This window comes from Brachyistius frenatus, unplaced genomic scaffold (genome assembly GCF_029030835.1).
Source record: "Brachyistius frenatus isolate BFR_SWC_R1_liver_20210118 unplaced genomic scaffold, ASM2903083v1 Contig_33, whole genome shotgun sequence".
Classification (NCBI taxonomy): domain Eukaryota; kingdom Metazoa; phylum Chordata; class Actinopteri; family Embiotocidae; genus Brachyistius; species Brachyistius frenatus.
In genome coordinates, this window is record NW_027210632.1 from 2,820,759 (window position 1) to 2,839,657 (window position 18,899).

At 38.8% G+C, this 18,899-nt stretch overlaps 1 protein-coding gene across 1 annotated transcript; it reads right to left on the reverse strand.

Moving 5' to 3' along the window:
- Positions 1–1,582: 1,582 nt before the first annotated feature.
- Positions 1,583–14,413, reverse strand: slc6a1l (solute carrier family 6 member 1, like). The gene is made up of 15 exons (XM_069700353.1): positions 14,141–14,413; positions 12,207–12,583; positions 11,484–11,615; positions 11,250–11,350; positions 10,220–10,329; positions 9,944–10,076; positions 7,913–8,047; positions 7,722–7,825; positions 7,499–7,623; positions 7,112–7,224; positions 6,425–6,556; positions 6,104–6,206; positions 5,693–5,793; positions 4,426–4,593; positions 1,583–3,871 (listed from the first exon to the last, which is right to left on the reverse strand). The coding sequence occupies exons 2-15, from the start codon at positions 12,445–12,447 to the stop codon at positions 3,776–3,778; spliced, it is 1,794 nt and encodes a 597-aa protein (XP_069556454.1). The 5' UTR covers positions 12,448–12,583; positions 14,141–14,413; the 3' UTR covers positions 1,583–3,775.
- Positions 14,414–18,899: the final 4,486 nt, after the last annotated feature.

The following is an 18,899-nucleotide window of genomic DNA, read 5'->3' on the forward strand; positions in this document are numbered from 1 at the left end:
CCATCCTGCTTTAAATAAGAATGGGACAAAAAGAATGCATTATCTGATCTCTTTCTATTTCACCTCGGCCTAGATTGTAAATACCACATGCGAGCAGTGTCAGAAAGGACAAGCAAGCTACCTTTAGCCCCTTCAAATCGCTATTGCCCTGTCACACGTCCTTCGTTCTGAAATAGGTCAGTGACTGCCTCAGCCTGAATGCGTCCATCTTTTAAACACAAGCCCATAAGGGTTAACTCTGCTTCCATCTGACCTCCACTCGTCTGATTTGTTGATTTATAATCACAGAACCACTGCGTGGAGGTCTCTATCTCATCTTTCTGTCCTTCAGGATTTCACCTCGAGAAAAGACGGAGGTTGCAGAAAAAAAAAAAAAGCAGTTTGTTTTTCTGGTTGGCAGAGACAATGAGTGTGTGCGTGTGTGTGACCTGCTCACAGTAGTTAACTTCCTAGTAAACAAATCCATCCTCTCTGTCTCTCTCTCTCTCTCTCTCTCTCTCTCTCTCTCTCTCTCTCTCTCTCTCTCTCTCTCTCTCTCTCTCTCTCTCTCATCCCAGTAATTGCTTCTGTTATTATTTCATAACACAAGAAAAAACAATTTGCGCTTTCAAAATGAAGAGCTGCGATGATTAGTTTGATACTTTTACCGACTAAAAACAAACATTTGAAGGTTAGGTAATATATTTCAGCAGATTACATCAAGAGTTTTATTATTATGGATTCTACATTAATTGATGACAGTAGTATGGTTGCTTATTTATTTGTTTAAATCAACTCTCAGATATAATATGATTGATTTTTTTTCATGCATGATATCAGTTTGAAGACCAGTTGAGCCCTTATTCCCCAAAGTCTTGAATTTATCGTGCATGACTAATTTTTGCTGAGCACATTAGTGGAAGATGAATATTTTTTTGTCATGATATAAAAGGAGGCTTGTGGTGGAACTGAAAAAGATATATTAAATGAATTTGTTATGATAGCAAACACCCTTTTCAACACAAAATAGATATTTAGGCAAATATGTTTCTGTGCCTCGTGGCAAATTAGATGCCTCTTTCATGGCCATTTTGTTTTTCTCTGTCTTTTGCAACCCTTTGTTTATGGTTGCACAGTTTTCAACAATATGTTTAAGCATTTTAAGGGGACAGATAGGCCGTGTGTGCAAGAAACATGACTATGAGGCACACTGAAAATCCCGGATTTACGTTTGCAAGGAAACCAATGTAGCATTTTGGGAGTGTAGCGAATGATATGGGAGCCAGTAGCGGCTTCCATTCATGAAAAAACTCACAAAAGGGCTCTGCCATACCAGTGCACTGCTTCATGAATGACATGTGGATCTTGTCTGGCTCTTCAACACTGTGTTTGCTCATACTAGTAGAAAGTAATACAAATAGTGGAACTAATTATGGATAGACAGGAGGAAACTGAGTGCAACAGATATGAACCATCATCTTCCTCAGTTGGCTTTGAATCCCTCTCTATCTGTCTCTGCAGTATATCAACTTGCAATTAAAGATGATTTAAGTCTATTCACCACAATGGGTTGCTTTTTCTTCTTGGATTTAAAAACAGCATTCAAAACACTGCTGTGGAAATGTTTTAGTTTTTTTTGAATAACATGTTACACAACACTGCACTGTACAATGCATTACTTTGTACCCAGGTGCACATCAGCTGACATTTTACACCAGACAGTTTTATCAAAATGAATAGAATGGATTAGCAATAGATGGCACAATGGGTCACACGTCTACTTTTATGTGAAACAATTGCTTGTAATAACAAACCCAGAGAATTGACTGCAGTTTCACTCAGCTCTACGACCCATACAGGCTCTGGCAGGTCAATATTTTTGTTTCAGTCTGTTTTCAGCAGCAGACAGCTGATTTTGGTGAAAAAGAACTAACAGCAACAAATGGTAGAGAATTAAAGTTAGCTGGTGTTAGAGGTGGAACAATCAGCAGCGAAATAACCAAATATGTACCTAGGGACGTGGTAGAGGGCAAAACAGAGCTAAAAGGAAAGCCTTCAAATAAGTATTGAAGGTCCACGTCTCCTGGAAATGTAAAACAATAAAGAGTTAATTAAGGTTTTACGCTCGTTTCTCCTACTTTGTTCCACCTCAAACCACAGCCAACATTGATGGCACAGAATCCTGTATCACTGAAACCAGTGAAAGCACTTGATGTCAGTAAAATAAGAGCCAAAAGTAGCTTTTCTTCAATAATTAATAGCTTACAGAGATATAGAGCTTCATAGCTGCTCTAAACACACACACACACACACACACACACACTGCATGGCCAAACATGCAAAGCATTTAAAGACCTACAGTGATGTCAGTTAGACCAGATTTAGGTGCAAGACCCAACAGGGAAACCTTTAAAGAGTCACTACTAGTGCTAAGACTTTATCATTGCATCACATCACTAGTTGAGGCACTAGTTTTTAGAAAGTGTTCAAGTGAATTATGCTGCAACACATAAACCTGCCAATGTTTATCTAGGAATGTTGATTTATGCGGCTCATAGCCCCAAAGGCTTTCAGAAGAGAAAAACAGGGATGAAATAGAAACTAATTGTTTTGAATTTACAAAGAAAGTAAAGTTTAGAAGAAAAATTAATTATTTTATCTGAGCAAGTTCCTTGACACTATAGAATAGTTTGTGGAAGATGCTGATGGAAGATGGAGTTACAAAATGCCAATTATTTAGTGTATGTTTTTATTGAAATGAAAAGAAAATAGAACTAATCTTGGGGTATACCTGTAATACATTTCTTAAAGTTGCAGTCCAAAGAAAATCATGTAACTCCAAATGGTCTTTTAACAACAACAATTGTACTTGTTAAGTTATATAAGCCTTTTAGGAACCATTTTAAAATCAAGTCTGAACTAATTGAATGTGTTTTGGAGATGCATGGTTTCCACAGTCACCTTCTCCAAACTTACAAAATGGGGAGTTGTAGCGTTGCTTATTATTCGAGTATGAAAAAAAAGTACTTAAAAAAAATCTTAACAGAATGAAACATTTATATTTACAGTTTTCTAATATCTTAAACATTGCCATGAAAACCTCAATATACATAATTAAACTCTAAAAAGTATCTCAAATCTTTGTTAAATGAGAAAAAAGTGAATGGTAAATAGCATACGCAGCTTGTATCACATAAAAATTATGGTAAGAAATGTTTTGTTTTGATTTTAGATCTGGATCAACATTATGACCCACAGACTTTTTAATGGATAAAATGTATATTTACCTTACTGCTATGAACAGCTACATCACAGTGGCTGGTTTGTTGGTTCTTTAAGCTGCAAGATAAGCAAATAATCTTTGATGCATTACAAGTTTTATATTTAAAATCAAGTTTTACCAGATTGTTTAAAATCTCTACAACATTCAGTACGTTTGTCATAAGCTTAAACAAAGACTGTGATTGTGTTGAGTAGTTGAGATTTACAAGGAGAGCGAAGACTTACAGTTAAAATGGTATATTGCATATGGGGTATATATACACAGGGTTATTGTTGATTCAATTTGTGGTCAGAGCGTTTACTGCTGTTTTTACTTTTTTTTTTTTTTTAAAGAAATATCCATTAAAAGTACTGCTTCACCTTCTTCTATTTGCCTGACTTTCAGCACAATTTAAGATGGAAGAAAACACGGTAAAAACTTCTCTCCAGAGACTCCATCCATCCAATTGTCAAATTTCAGTGTTGACTACATTAAGTCCAGGCAGTCAGATTCTTTCAACCTGAACGATCCTGGCTAGACAGGAGCTTCGCCCACGCTCCCTGTGTGTGTGAATTCTTCATGCCCTGATGGCTTTTCATCCTCCTGGGAAGTTGTCATCATCCGCCAACGCTGGTCATGTAAAGAGAGTTACATCAGCCTTAGATTAGCTGCACAGTTATTTTTAAAAGGTGAGGCCAAATGTGAAAGGTTTAGGGGGATCAAGACAAAGACAATAATAAGGTGAAAAGCCCGTTTGAGCTGTAATTTACACATTTCTCACTGGATTAAAGGCCGGGAAGGTAGAAAGCTGATAACTAGGCTGATTCCAGTGCCACAATTTTCTTAAAATAGTTCATATTAAAAAAGAAAAACATGATTTTGTAAGGTACAAAGAAGTCTAACAATCTGTGCTCACCTTCAAAATGGTCTCACCTACCTAAACCCAGGTTAATGATGTTGGCCTTGAGCCAAACCCATATATCTGTTCATGCTTGACTGACTGCAGTCTAAACAACAGAGTGAGAAAATCCAGCCTTCCTGCACTGTTTCATTCAAGTGTCGACTGTGCTAATTTTGTTTGCTTTCTACTTAACACTTTTCTTGGTAGATTTTTTTTTTTTTTTAATCTTGAATCAGTATACATTAAAATCAGAAAAAAGGTGAGTCATCTCAGAGTTTTGTACCTGTTTGATGCTGCCCTTGGTGTTGCAGAACATGTAGATGACATAGCCTGGGATTAGTAACATCGAAGACAAAGACATGAGCCAGCCAATCACTTGGCCCCACAGCGGGTACACGTACTTCCCCAAGGTCAGAGGGGTCATCTCAATGGCACTGAAGGTGAACACCCCCTACAACATAAAATGCATTTTGTTAATTTAATCTGAGACCAGTTGATCCAAAAACTGCAGAATGAGACTCGGAAGCACAGATTTTGTGCTTTTTGTTGAAACAACTCGATTTTATAAAACCATTGTTTGGATCAGATTGCACTACTATATTTTAACATGTGGTTTGGACCATTATAGCCATTAAAATGCTGTTGAAAAAAACCTTGGTGTTTAAAGGACAGTCTACAGCATGCTAACCCTAATCCCCCATAACCCTAACCCAAACCCTAATTCTAATCCTAATCCTAATCCTGACCCTAATTGTGACCCAATGCTAGTAGGTGCCAGCAGCTAGTGGCTAACACTGACCCTTGGTAGGTATTCAAACAGCCCCTCATTAAAACAATATTGGATACCAATATTGTATGTTGTTTAAGGTGACAGTGAGACAGACTTTAGGGCCTTAGGCACAACCATGCTTAATGTGGTGCAGCTAAAATTTGCTAACTCATGCTAAATACCACTTGAGAGGCTAAATGTTGCTATATTTTCAGGTTCAGCTCTTAAACCAAATTAAATGAATGTTTGCACCAACTTTATTGGTGGAAATTTATCAGATACATCTAAGCAGGGAAGCAATTAACTGTAAAATGTCACTATCCAATAGCTGTTGAGATATTTCTGAGTGGTGGACCAAACATCTAAGTCGCTATAATCACTTTCTAATCAAATTAAACTATAGTTGTTAACCTCTCCCTCTCAATATTTTTAGACCTGCAAGTCATCAAAGCATTACTGCCTGTTTTTTTTTTTTTATGCACTAAAGTACTATGAAAGTTTATTTACACAGTACACTTCCTTTCTGTAAAGTAGAGGAGATAAAGACATCGACATGATTTCCCTGAGGGCCTGACAGTCCATGGGATGAAGTACAAATCACCTCATGTCAGATGAAACCATTTCAGCAATGACATCAATCCTCTACCTATTGGCACCTGCTGCAGCTTGATAGGTACATAGATTTCCTTGTGGGAGAAGGAAGCTCAACTGACAGGAGCACGTTTAAAGAATTAAGCAGATGAAAGGTCAGAGGTTAAATCAATAATAATTGTTCTCCTACCAGGCAGATTAGAGGTGTGAAGAACATCCAACAAAGCTTCCACCAGCCACATGGCCGATACCCGATCATGTCCTCAATGTTCTTATAGAATTTTTCAGCTCCTGTGGAATAAAGAGAGGAGGACAAAGAGGGAGTGGGTGTGTTGTAATATGGAGATGATAACTGCAAGAACAAAGCCGTGTGGGGTGAAAGAGAGGGAAAGCCGAGTGGACAGAGTCTTATCGCAGAAATGGGAGCAGATAGATGTAATTTCCTGTTGGACAGCTATGTAGGAAATCTACATGCTCAATTCATTAGTCCTTTTCATCCAGATTGTCTCAACTAATTTCAGCAGTGGTAACATTTCATTTCACTCAGCAGAATATAGTTTAATCCCATAAATGCAGGCAATAAAAAGGAGAGATTTCCTACCATAAAACCAGGATATAGAAACGGTCTCAAAGAAGACGAGGAACAGAAGACACATCCCACTGGCAGAGTAGTAATCAAACAGCTTGAACACGTACAGACCACCCTGAGAGATTTCAACACACGGAGACACACACATATCTGTTTTAGGGGCTGAATATTAACATCCCTCTCTTTATTGAATAAAATATTCATAAAGAATGTACACCACAGGTTGTTGTGAGACCATTTTGTTGTTATGCATAATGCAAGTAACGGAAACATGTGCAAGTGTTCATGCATGTTGGTGCAAGTAAGTGCAATTAAGAGCGATCCATGCAACACCTGCGTGATGTTGGAGAAGCCAATGATGAAGGAGATGAAGCAGACAATGAGGATGAAGACCTTCTTCCTCTTCCTCAACACCATGGGATATTCATCCATGAGAGCTGTGATGAAGCCTTCTACTGTGCAGAACTAATACATAGGAGTAGGAACAGACGGGTCAGGATGCACTGTCATGTGAGAATAAAAGAAAACCTCGTCTATAACACACAGCCAGGTATTATGCCAAAGTGTGCAATACACCTGTTAATCCACTCGAGGATACCGTGTCAGTGTCATGTTTTTGACCAGGGTCGTAGAAGGAGGTTATGTTACCAAGGTGCATGTGCCACATGACGTTCACCCAAAAGGGTATTGTTCTATTCAGTGAAAAAGCAAAAGTCAATGTAAATAGCATCAGGAGATTTACATTCCACTTACATTTTGTAATGTATTGAACTTAAGCAGCATATGTTAAGTCATTTTCGTGAATTACTTATTTGAACCAAAACTATGATCTTTTTGTGAACATGTTTTTTGATGCATTAAAAAGGCACCTCACTTTTTAGGCTGAGGCAAGGCATCCTGTAGTGGACTGATTAAATTATGTTCGACACATAATGGACAGTTTTTAAAAAAAAGATCAAAACCTTTGTGGCAAAACCGCATCCTATTCTCACCCACAAGCATTGTGTGCGTTATTTGTACCTGACTGTCCAGGCCGAGCATCATGAGCATGGAGAAAAAAAGGATGGCCCATAGAGAGGACATGGGAAGCTGCGTGACTGCCTGAGGATAAGCCAAAAATGCCAAACCTGGACCTAAATATCACAAACAAGACAAATATTTCAAATTACAAATGTTTTACCTTACGACAATATATTGTAGCCTGCTAAAAAAGTATATGCACTAACACAGAAAACATTCCCAAGGCTGTCACGTGAGTTTTCAGCATTCATATTACCATAAATATGAAAGTTGAAAAGGTTGGAATAGTAAGAATTCTAATCTCAAAGTAATATAATCTGATTAAAATATTTATCAGCAAAATGCAGCAATAAATACCAACTATTCTCTGTTTATAATAAAATGTACCTGATGCTGCCAATTCATGCACGGGTTTCTTTGTGATGTGGGACATGAAGCCAACAATGGAGAAGATGACAAACCCAGCAAACATGCTGGTGAAGGAGTTGACGCAGCACACTATGATGGAGTCCCTGAAGAGGAAAGATCAAATGAAAATTTACGATCAAAGAAAACAAATATGATATAATTATTAAAGAGGATGTACAAAGCTTTGATTTCCTGTCCCTACTTGTAGACATCATTGTTGTAAGAGTTGTAGCTTCCCAGCGCGATGAGCGAGCCGAGGCCCAATCCGTAGGAGAAGAAGATTTGAGTTGCTGCGTCCAGCCACACCTGTGATACAACAGATACACAGACAGTTCATGTGCTCATGTCTATCTATGAATGCATTTTAGATGAGGATGTGTGCAAACTGTGCACCTCAGATCGGATGAGCTTATTGAAGTCTGGGGTAATGTAGAAGCGGATCCCATCTATGGCTCCGGGAAGTGTGACCCCTCGGAAGAACAGGATGAACAGCATGAAGTAGGGATAAGTGGCAGAGAAATACACCACCTGCAAGAGAGAGAATATGCTTTTAAAGTAATAATCAAAATTTAAACCTGTATTTCACTGAAACAGAATTTAAAATGAGAGAAAGACATGTTTCTAGCAGTTACTTTGGTGTCTGTATATTCTGTACTGTCTATATGTGTTAACATGGGGTTGTTTTTAAACTAATCTCAAATGCAAACCAACAATTTTACTTCAATAATTAAGTCATAAAGAGAAGCTAAATCCCAGTTGCCACAGCATACAGAAAGTGTCAGCTACTAAAATATATTTCCATGGCTTCTCTTTGCCAGAAGATCTGTAGCATGTGGCCCGCAGTTCTGTGGCGTAATGATTATGCTTAATTGGTAATGTCCGTCAAGGCCGGGGCCTTTGGGGAATTCATTTTTCTCACAGCTCTCAGATGCCACACATTAAAATCCAATTATCGCTGGCAGTGAATGTGTAAATGTTTTTCTGCTCATATACTTTGCTTCGACTTGCTGTAATTTAAAAATCCAAGGCAGACGGCCGAGAGATGTTAATTTTTTTTTATTTTTCTAACTCTTTTGTTATCACCTCTGAATCATCCAGCTGTTTGGGATAAAATAATACATTTTGAGAGTGTTTTTATTTCCACCAGTGAATTGTTGGAGGACAGATGGGATGTAAACAGCAAAATGACAGCAGATATTAAATATTTGAGAAGAAATAAAGTGTGAAGACATGTCTTACATGAAAGAAAAAACATTTAAGGTTGTTGTTTGATTCAATGGAGCCAATTAACTTCTCCGCTCTGTTCTAATGAGAACTCATAATGTGACACTTTGAGTAACTCGGACAAGACATTTTAAATAAACATCAGCATCAGGATATCATCCAATCGGGAAACCACAGAGGAGTTAAATACATCTATTCAGACATAGAAGTAGACATTGTAATAACATAATACAACAACACGATGCATCAACAGTTAAATGTCATCACCACTTGATTGGAAATTCTCATGCACAATGCCCAATCATTCATGCCAATGAAAGTCCCCTTTTCATAAGCCCCTTTTCTCAAATTCTGGCAGAAGAGAAATGACTTTAAAAGCAATAATGAAAAGTATCCAATTGAGTTTCATCAATGTGCATTTGGGATTGATAAATATATAGCAAAATAAGTGAAAAAAAAAAAAGGAAAGGGTTAAAATAAGCCAGATTTCTTTTTCTGGCCAAAGAAGAGACCTAAATGACAACAAGTGCACCATAAGATTCTACTTCTAAAAACTTATCGTGAAAAAAAATTAAGATTTGATTTTAGGGACAATATGCTCATGTTTACCACATATAATGCTAACCATGTTCCCACTCTTAGTTTGGAGTGCTAACATGCTAACATTTGCTAATTAGCACTAAGCTCAAAGTACGTCATTGTGAATGTAAGTTAGAAAGGCCAAACTTTCGCACATGCACTGTTTTTCTTGTTTTTTTGCCATATTTGAAGCTCAGGAAATAAAAAAGAAACAATGCTTTAACATTTAAAGAAAGGTTATTTTTCATGTCTCTTTGCTTCAGGGGCTGCATTTACTTTGATGCAAACTTTTACATCGGACTACAGTGAACCAAATGACCTTACCACCCCGAGAGCCATGCAGCTGGAAACGGAATATTTAACTTTTTCCTATCTCTGAATCCATGTATCATTTTATTTGGCTCCACCCTTTGACTCAGGCAACAACAGCGTGAGGTCTGCCTCCTGCACAGCTCTGTGTCGACTTGTGTTTGCATGATTAGAGCTTTAAAATGCAAGAAGGGCAGAAAGATGCTCAGATAAAGAAGGCAGGGCAATGCAGCAAAAGCAGTGTGAGGTCAAAGAAAGGATGGAGAACGTAGAGGGACGGAATAGAGAAAAACTTTGGCAAGAGAGTCTGACCTTCCCCGTCCACTCCACTCCTTTCCAAATTGAGAAGTAGACGAGGACCCACGCCAGCGCCAGAGTGCCCACTAAGGGCCATCGTAGCTCTCCTGGCTCCTCCAGACCACCGGACAACTGGTGCATGTTACGCCTACAGAAACACACAATGAATTCGGACCGAGAAAGGCACAAATAGCTTCCAGAAATAGCTGCTTTACACATCTATGTGCAGAATATCTTGTACAAACACAACCGCACGTGTGGTGGGACCATGTCCATATCTCACTGACTTACTCCCAGAACTCGGTGACAGCGCTGGTCCGGTTGGTGGTATCTGTCAGACTGTAGTTGCAAAAACATTTCTCTGTGTTCCAGGGGTTATCACAGCTTTGCCAAGGCAGCTCCTACACAAAGATATACAGCATGCATAAACAAAAACAGGTTGCAGTAGGACAAAACGTGATAAAATAGCTCTGTTTTGCATTTTGGCAGGATGTATCAGCCGCATCATTTCCTAAAAAAGACAAACCAACAGGATGAACCAGCTTTATGTTTCTCCTCAGAAAATAAAACTTGTATCCTTGACTTTTCAGTCTCCTGTTTTGTTTGACTTGACAGCCACAAACGCCACAAAGACTGCTCAGAACAAAGGAGACAGAAAGGCAAACCATCCAACAGTGAAAATAACATTTAATGAACCGACAATGTTTTCGACCTTTAGCTAAAAACATTGAACAATAATGTTATGCATTTTCCCACCCACAAGAGCCCCATGCCCGAAAAACCTTTAAAAGAAAAGACCTAAAAAACACACCTAACAAATTCAGCAGACAGGCTACACAACGATATTCACATTAATTTGTGTTTGTATCCAGCTTTTAGTTCCATCATAGGTTCATAAATGAAATATCTATAGATTTCTAATGACTGCTGCTGAAAACAATGCTGAGTAGTAGAACAAGCTGTCAACACAAAAGACACAAAACGGACACATTTTTGGCCATAAATAGTTGTTATGAATTGATATTCATTTGGAGTCATGTTTCTAACAACCTCACTTATATAAGTATAATAATAACCTTGTTGTCAGATCTGTTTTGGTGGCTTGCTAGCTGCTCCATGCTCCACGAGTTTGCTGGTTTTTGATGCAGGCCTTTATTACTGAGCTTATCAAAGCTTTTTCAGTGATAGTAGCTGTCTACTGATCCTGAAAGCAAAGCTAATCTGTAAAAGTCACCCAAGACAGTGTTTGTCCACTGTAGAAACCTGGTGGTGCAAAAAAAATTTGTATTTATTACTCAACATTATTGATGATGTAACATACCGAACCAAAGGAGTTGAATAAGTAGTAGAGTGCCCAGGCAATGATGATAATGTAGTAAATGTTGAGCCAGAAGGACAGGACCACTGCAGCCAGACCAACACCTGCAGGAGGAAGAGGTGTAGACATCAGCATTATAAGCATTATAACAGCGTAATGTTTTACACGTCAGCAACATGCAAAGGCACATTTGATATGAGATATATGCTCTCAACATTACAGAAATCTGCACGTTACCTTTCATCATAGGGATGAGTTTCCACACCCCCAGTCCTCCTACTGAGGTGAACTGTCCCAGCGATGTCTCCAGTAAGAACAGAGGTATTCCAGCAAACACCAAGGTCAAAAAGTACGGGATCAGGAAGGCCCCTGACACACCACCACAAAAAAGATAAACACAATATGTCGGGTAAGATCATTTAGACTAATTAAAAGGTTAAAATCTGATAAGATTTGCTGCTGAGGATGTGTCAGTGTAGAATTAATCCTAATGTCAGTCAGGCTTCCTGCTTTGCTTTAACATATTAAAAATGTTTGAAACCTAAATATTCAAGTTAAGTTTATATTTTTCATTTTAGATCAAAGAAAAACTGAATTCTGCTGTAATATTGTGGTAAAAATGACATGTTCCATTTTCTAGTTTGTTAAACCACTGCTGCTGGTTGAAGATCTGAAAGTTGTACACCCCATGGAAAAAGTTTTTTTTTATAAAAAAGATAATGTACAACAGTCCTATAAAATGTCAGTCAAAAAAAAAATCTATAAAACTTTTTTTGTGTTATATTGCTTGTGTATTATTGTGATGGTTTTAAAATAAATGCCTCTGCTTTACCACTAAGCACATCATCCTTAAAGCTAGCCTACCATTTGACATAACAACAATAAATACAAACATTGTAATCAGACTAAGACACCTGTCATACGGGTGGGTCTGTCAGTTTCATCAGTACTTACACTTACCTCCACCATTCTTGCCGCACAAATAAGGAAACCTCCAAACATTTCCCAAACCAATGGCATATCCCACACATGACAGCAGGAAATCAAACTTGCCCTTCCAGCTTCCCCTGTCAGGCGGCTCATCCTTCTTCTTATTTTCCCCTGCAGGGGGCGCCACATGATCCAGTTCCTCAAAGGGAATTGCTTCTTTGACCTCTGATGGGGAGTTTAAGTCCACTGTACTCTGCCCGGTCTTCCCCATTGTGGGAACGCTACGGACCAGTGGGGTCAGAGAGCCACCTTGTCCTCACAGCCTGTGACGTCTCTTTTACTGTCTGGCTGAGTGTCTCACGCTGGGTTTGGATCTCAACTGGACAGAGTCTGGGTATGTTGAGAGGCTGTGAATGAAGACAGAAGAAGACAAGGTTTGTAATGGTGTTATGTACTGGCAATATCCAAAGCTTTTTTTTTTTACACATGTTTTAGTAGTGGGAAGTTTCTCAATTACAATTTACTTATGTTGAGGCATTTTTACGGTCTTTTACAACCATTTTATGAACTAGAGCAACTAGCTCCCAATACTGAATCTAACTGCTTGCATATAAATCTCTGAGAAAATATAAAAATCTGTTCCTGCACAGAAATATTAATTATCAAATGTTAAAAGTGTGGAAAAGATTTTCATGGGCATCAAACATTATGCCATGAAAATGTTCCAAAACCACGTTTCTCATGGGTCAAATAAATGTTTCACATGTGCATAATCGCATGTTTGTGGTCACCTATGATCACATGAGTTGTTGCACATGTGAAATTTATGTGGTTCTGTAAGGGTTACACTGTACATTATACATCCTTATTACCTCTAACACACATCTTTCTTTTTAGTCCACTGCAGTCAAGTTCAAGGTGAGTCCTGCTCAAACTCTCACTCTGAAGAATATAATCCCCTCTAGAGCAAGAGCAGGCCTTTGGGTTTCTTGTAAGAAAAATAGTACATTGCACTTATACTCATTTAGCCATTCACTGCCCGTGGAATATTCCCACATCTCACGCCCGGATAGAGTCAAATGATCAGGAAGTGTGAGGTTTGGTAGGGAAGTTGTTCATGTTTGCAAATATTGATCGACCCAGAAATTGTCCATATGGCTTCATGCCATCGCTGGAGGTTAATTAGAGACGGCTTACTGATACAGTTCCTGAAAGAACAAGATATTTTCTGCTCTAACCTGATTTTTTCAGGGCAGTCTCGCAGCTTAGCATTGCACACAACAGCTTTTAAATGTACTGAATCATCAACAATGTTCCACAGACTTAAAAAGGCTGCTCTACTGCTGCGTTTCATTATGCTCACTGTTATTTTCACAGCTGTCAAATGATACTGTTTTCATGTGCATTTATGCCTACACAGCCTTTGATGATGTTGATGAAAAGAAATATTGGCAAAGTGTAGTGTTTACCATACCATATATGCAGTGAACCCACCTGATCTATATTCAAATTACAAAAAGAGCAGTGCAGAGTAATGAAAAAAAAAGGCTTAAAACAGCATATTTTTAGTGTAATCAATATTGATCAAACAGATTTCCACACACACATTCGTGCTTTGAAAAGAGTCATGTTGGATGGTGCGTAAAAAGGCATAATGGTCATAATACCATGAAATAATTAGAAGTGTACTTTCAAATTGTTGTCGAGGTGAGTATGAGCTTCAAACGCACACCAATAATAAAACACATAAGAAATTCCCTTTGGGGATGTCATCCATTTAGATTCAAAGTAAACCATGCTGCTTTTGAAGGCAGCAACTTTTCGGTTGCCAGTTTTTATGTTGGCTCCTATGAGCAGAAAAAGTTTCATTTTTCTCAACAATTACATGATTACATGATACTAGTCTTCACTGCGACTCAATGACTCAAAGCAATATGCAGGAAGGAGAAAGAGGTCTATCTTACCTGACAGAAGTCCTTTGTCAGGTCATCAGCTTCAGTTCTTCACACCAGCAGCAAAAAGTCCGGAAACTTCAACTTTACATCCAAAACAAATTGAAAAGCTTCAAGCTGATCTTCCACGCCCAGGGGAAGGCGCAATGAATGTTGTGCTCCAACTCACTGTGTCCTGTGTGCTGTATTTTGGAGGACTTGTGGCTGTTCCTGCTGCTGGTATCGAGTGGTTGATAATAAAGTTCGACCTGTGTGTCTGCTTTGATTACTGCTCAGTTCTGACTAGTGAGGCCCCGCGGCCTTGGGGTTTACAGTATGTCAATTGCCCAACTCTGGTGGGGAACTCTAGCAGCACCAGCAGCAGTGTGTGTGTGTGTGTGTGTGTGTGTGTGTGTGTGTGTGTGTGTGTGTGTGTGTGTGTGTGTGTGTGTGTGTGTGTGTGTGTGTGTGTGTGTGTGTGTGTGTGTGTGTGTGTGTGTGTGTGTGTGTGTTTGTGCATTATGCACATGTGTTTGTTGTGACAGCTTAGGTCAGCTCTTGCCAGCACTGTTACCATGGTATTTCCCAACAGAAGGGCCTGATCAGTGAAAGAGCTCATGGAGTTTTGGAAAATGAAACGAGCGACGGCTGCTGGCAGAGACCCTGGAAATGTATGACCAGAAATGCGGCCATGCCGGCATCAGCCTCTTGACAAAATGAACACATAAAGTGACCTAATATCCATCTGCAGTGTCCTCACTCAAATGATTGGAAGGAAATATAGGACAGATAAGAGTGTAAAGCCTGCATCTTAAGGCCTGAGCAGTGAAAGAGCTCATCCACTCACTGATCCAGTGCACCAAACACTTAAATGCAGACAAAGACACACACACACTCACCCAAGGATATTCCACAATTATGAGTCTGCCACAGTACTCTAACAAACTATTTGCCACGTATGTTTGTTCCTCTGAGCATCATTTACATTTGTGTGACAAAACAGGACTACAGCTTAGATAAATCGGAGATCTGGGAAGGTTGCACTTGCCAAGTAGAAATAGGGATTTCAAAACCATTTAACCAAGTTAAAAAAAATTCAGAATTCCATTTGTTATGAATGCAGCATAAAGTTCAAGTGGGGGGCAACATGGAGGAGGGTTGCTTGTCACTCTATTTACTGAATTCAGTTTTTTTCCTTTATATGGGTAAGAAAGGTCAGGGTTTGTTAATACAAAAATCGGGCTGAAACATATTCCTTTATTAATAAAGGAATAAAAAGGATAATAACTAATAAAAAAAAAAAATCCTACCTGGTCACCTCACTGAGTTGCAACTGATGGCTGAAACCTTTTTTATTCAGTCATTTGTTTATCATTTTTCCAGGTCACAAAGTTAATAGTGAGGAGCATCAATGTGCTCAACAAATGTCTTACCCAATAGAAAAAAGTGAAGCCCAGGAGGTTTCGCAAATTGCTTTTCTTTTAACGAGTACTTTCATACTTGCTATAAAGCAACTGGTTAGTCCAGACTCATGCAACAATGTTCATGTAAAAGCAAGAGCACCTGTGTCCTGTCGTACAACATTATACCATAGTGGATCAGTGACGTTATCTATGTTGTCTTTTTAATTACTCTAGCGACAGAAAAACAATGTCCTCATTAATATTAATGGTTTTAGATATGAGACATGAATTCCTCGTTTCTCCTGGCAGGTAACCTCCTAGCTTTAATATCTGCTGCAGATATTCTATCGCCAGCCAATTAGAAAGACTAATGAACATTCCCACAATACCCTTTGGTTGGCTGGGGGACGACGATCGCTAGTAGACACAGGGGTTTTAAAAATGAGAGATTAGATCATATTAAAAGCATAATTACACCCGTTCCTATCGAGAGCCGATTCAGTATTGTGTCTGCTGAGGTTTATTGTCCATGTGCACGTAAATGTTGATAACCTGCTGGATTGGAGTTGTCAAAGCTGGTTTTCATCAATCTCTTGCCGGCGTGCCCCGATCGGTGCAGTCTAATTATTATTCCAGAGGGTCCACAGCTGAGAATAACAGGGAGCATTTATGTAGGTGACAGAGGCAGAGGGACAGAGATAAAATGTCACAAAAGTAAAAGTTATGTGTCCCTGATTTATGAAGATTATGTTAAAATTTGACAAATCTGGTGATATTTACTCCTTAGAAGAAGATATTTTTTTTATGACAGAATAAAGATAAGGGCAGAGAAGGTTAGAAGACAGAGACAGTGATAATAATGGGATTAAAAAAAAGGGGGGGAGGTTAGAATTTTGCAGTAATTGCCATGAGTAGTTTCGACACTTGGGCAGAATACAAAATGTTGTGTAGTGTGAAATAGAGAAGACACTCCAGCCAAAACAAACTCATAATGTTTCATTACACAATTCACTGACACACTCCAAAACCATTCTTATTGTGTTGAAAACTTTGCATGTGTCGTTTATGGTATCGAAACCTTTGTAATCTTTATAATGGCAGTCTAACTTGGTGGAATACTTTTGAGATTTGCTGAGTCTGCATGTATAGAGATAAGTGAGATAAGAGTAATTTGTATGCGTGAGCACTGGCCCTGTCCCCGCGTAATAAGTGCCTGTAGCAACAAACACTTCCTCAAAACGCAGAGTAATGGCTCACATACCATACTCAAAATAATAAAGTGTACAGCTTTGAAAAAGATCTAAATATTTCTTCGGACTAATGTCTCCACAAAGCACCGACAGCATGTTGTTGTACATTTGTTGTAGCCAACAGATGAATCTGATTTATTCTGTTTTATTGTTTGTTCTTTTGATGCATCCAAACTTTATTTCGTTGCACGAAAATAAAAAATGAGAAAAACAGAGGTTAGTGGATTCAGGATAAGGATGAGTAATGACACATGACTTACAGGATAAATTATCATCTTTAATTTCAGTTTTTCTGGTCTTCACAGTGCACAGAGGAGGAATCTTAATGACTGGTGATTAGATGACTTTTCTTCAAAGAACACCAGCAAGTTTACTTTTACCAAGTGAAATATCAGCACCGATGGATGGATGGATGGATGGATCCTTTGCACACTTACAGCTTCTAACTTTGACAAAAAACTTCTAGTAAGGAGTCCGAACTTAGGAATGATTTAGGAAAATTCTCAGAGCAACTGAGGAGGTGTCTTTGACCCTGTTGTATGATGAAGCCTTTTGAAAAGGTGTGATTGGTTGATTTAAAAACAAAACAAAAATCATTGTGATAATGTCAGATTGGACAGAGGCAATTGTTTGTGTGATCACTCTGCTGATGGAAAGTGATGACTTGAGTCAGCACTGCTGCATTATTGCATTTTCACAGTTGCAAAATATCTTTGTGTTGTGATCACTTTCATTTCTGACATTGTTGTGTTGAGTAGATGTGAGCGTGTCTCTAATGAGATCAACCACAAACATCATCCCTGTATATTCTGCAGCGTTTCATTAACTCACTGTCAATCAACCCCTTCAATCAACATTTTCTCCTCTGCTTAAGACATTCTTAAGCCTCTTAAGACAGTTTTTCACCTGAGGAGCTCTCAGGGCTGAGAGATGTTTGTGAAAAACTTTCATCGTCACAAGGATCTCGCCTTAACTTCAGGGTACATTTCTTAGAAAGTATCATAATTTGAAGAATTGTCTTTGATCTTTCATCAATAGGACCAACTCTTTGTACTAGCTTTGTGAATATCGCCCGAGGTGTTTTGTCTACACTCTGAAGTCCCACTTTCCAGGTGCTCATAAGTTCAGCCTCATAGCTGCTTGCATGGACTCTTTTTCATAAAGGAATGAAGCCACAACTAAAGTGCTCCACATCGAAGTGATAAAATAATCTATACAAACTAAAACCTATCCTTCAATATTTTCTGTGGAAGGAAAGTGAAAGTCGTAATAGTTACAACTGGAACGCTGAGCCAATACATCATCAAAGTAGTAGATTCGCATGATTTAATTCAGTTCAGTCATGTGAAAATATTCCTCAATAATCTCAGTAACAAAAATGGGTAACAGTTTGAGGGGGAAAAAGCTGCTGTCTTTGAGGCCTCCTTGCAAGCTGCCTTTAATTCACAGCACGTGTTGTGGTCTGTGAATCAATGCGGGGGTTATTATAAAGCAAGGAACACCCAGAGGCGATTGGCATGCATAGATAGGAGGCTAATATTACCAACATTTTCATCCAGTATTGCAGTAGGACGATGGATGCTGCATAAATTTCCACAGGTTAAGGACAAACGTGGGGCGAGGTGCACATCAGAGAGAGCTTGATTGTGTTAATGAGAGGGAAAGAGTGAAAAGATGAAAGATGCGGGAGCTAGGGGCAGAGAAATTTCTGCAAAGAATGAGGGGGAGAAAAAAAAAGTATAGATGTGAGTTTGTAGGCAGAATGAAAAGATAGTGAGATAAAAAATTGGAAAAGTTGATACGTTGCAGCCGTGCCCGGATAGATAAGAAGAATGAGATGAAAAGATACATAGAAGCGGGAAAATGACTGTAAGACACTGAGGAAGACTGTTCCATCGCTGCAGATAGAAAGAAAAACTGGAAGAGAGATAGCATCAGACAAAAGAAGTGGCAGAGGGCATTGAAATGTCTGCATTTACAGTTTGCTTGATACACGAATCCAGTACAGTTTCACTGGCTTCTCTGCAGATTGCTATTCCCCCCCCTGGAGATCTATCAACAGCCTCATTCTGAATTTCATTCTGCTCTCCTTCCATTACCCCTGAGTCATGTTTTATCATTGCAAAAGTCTCATATCCT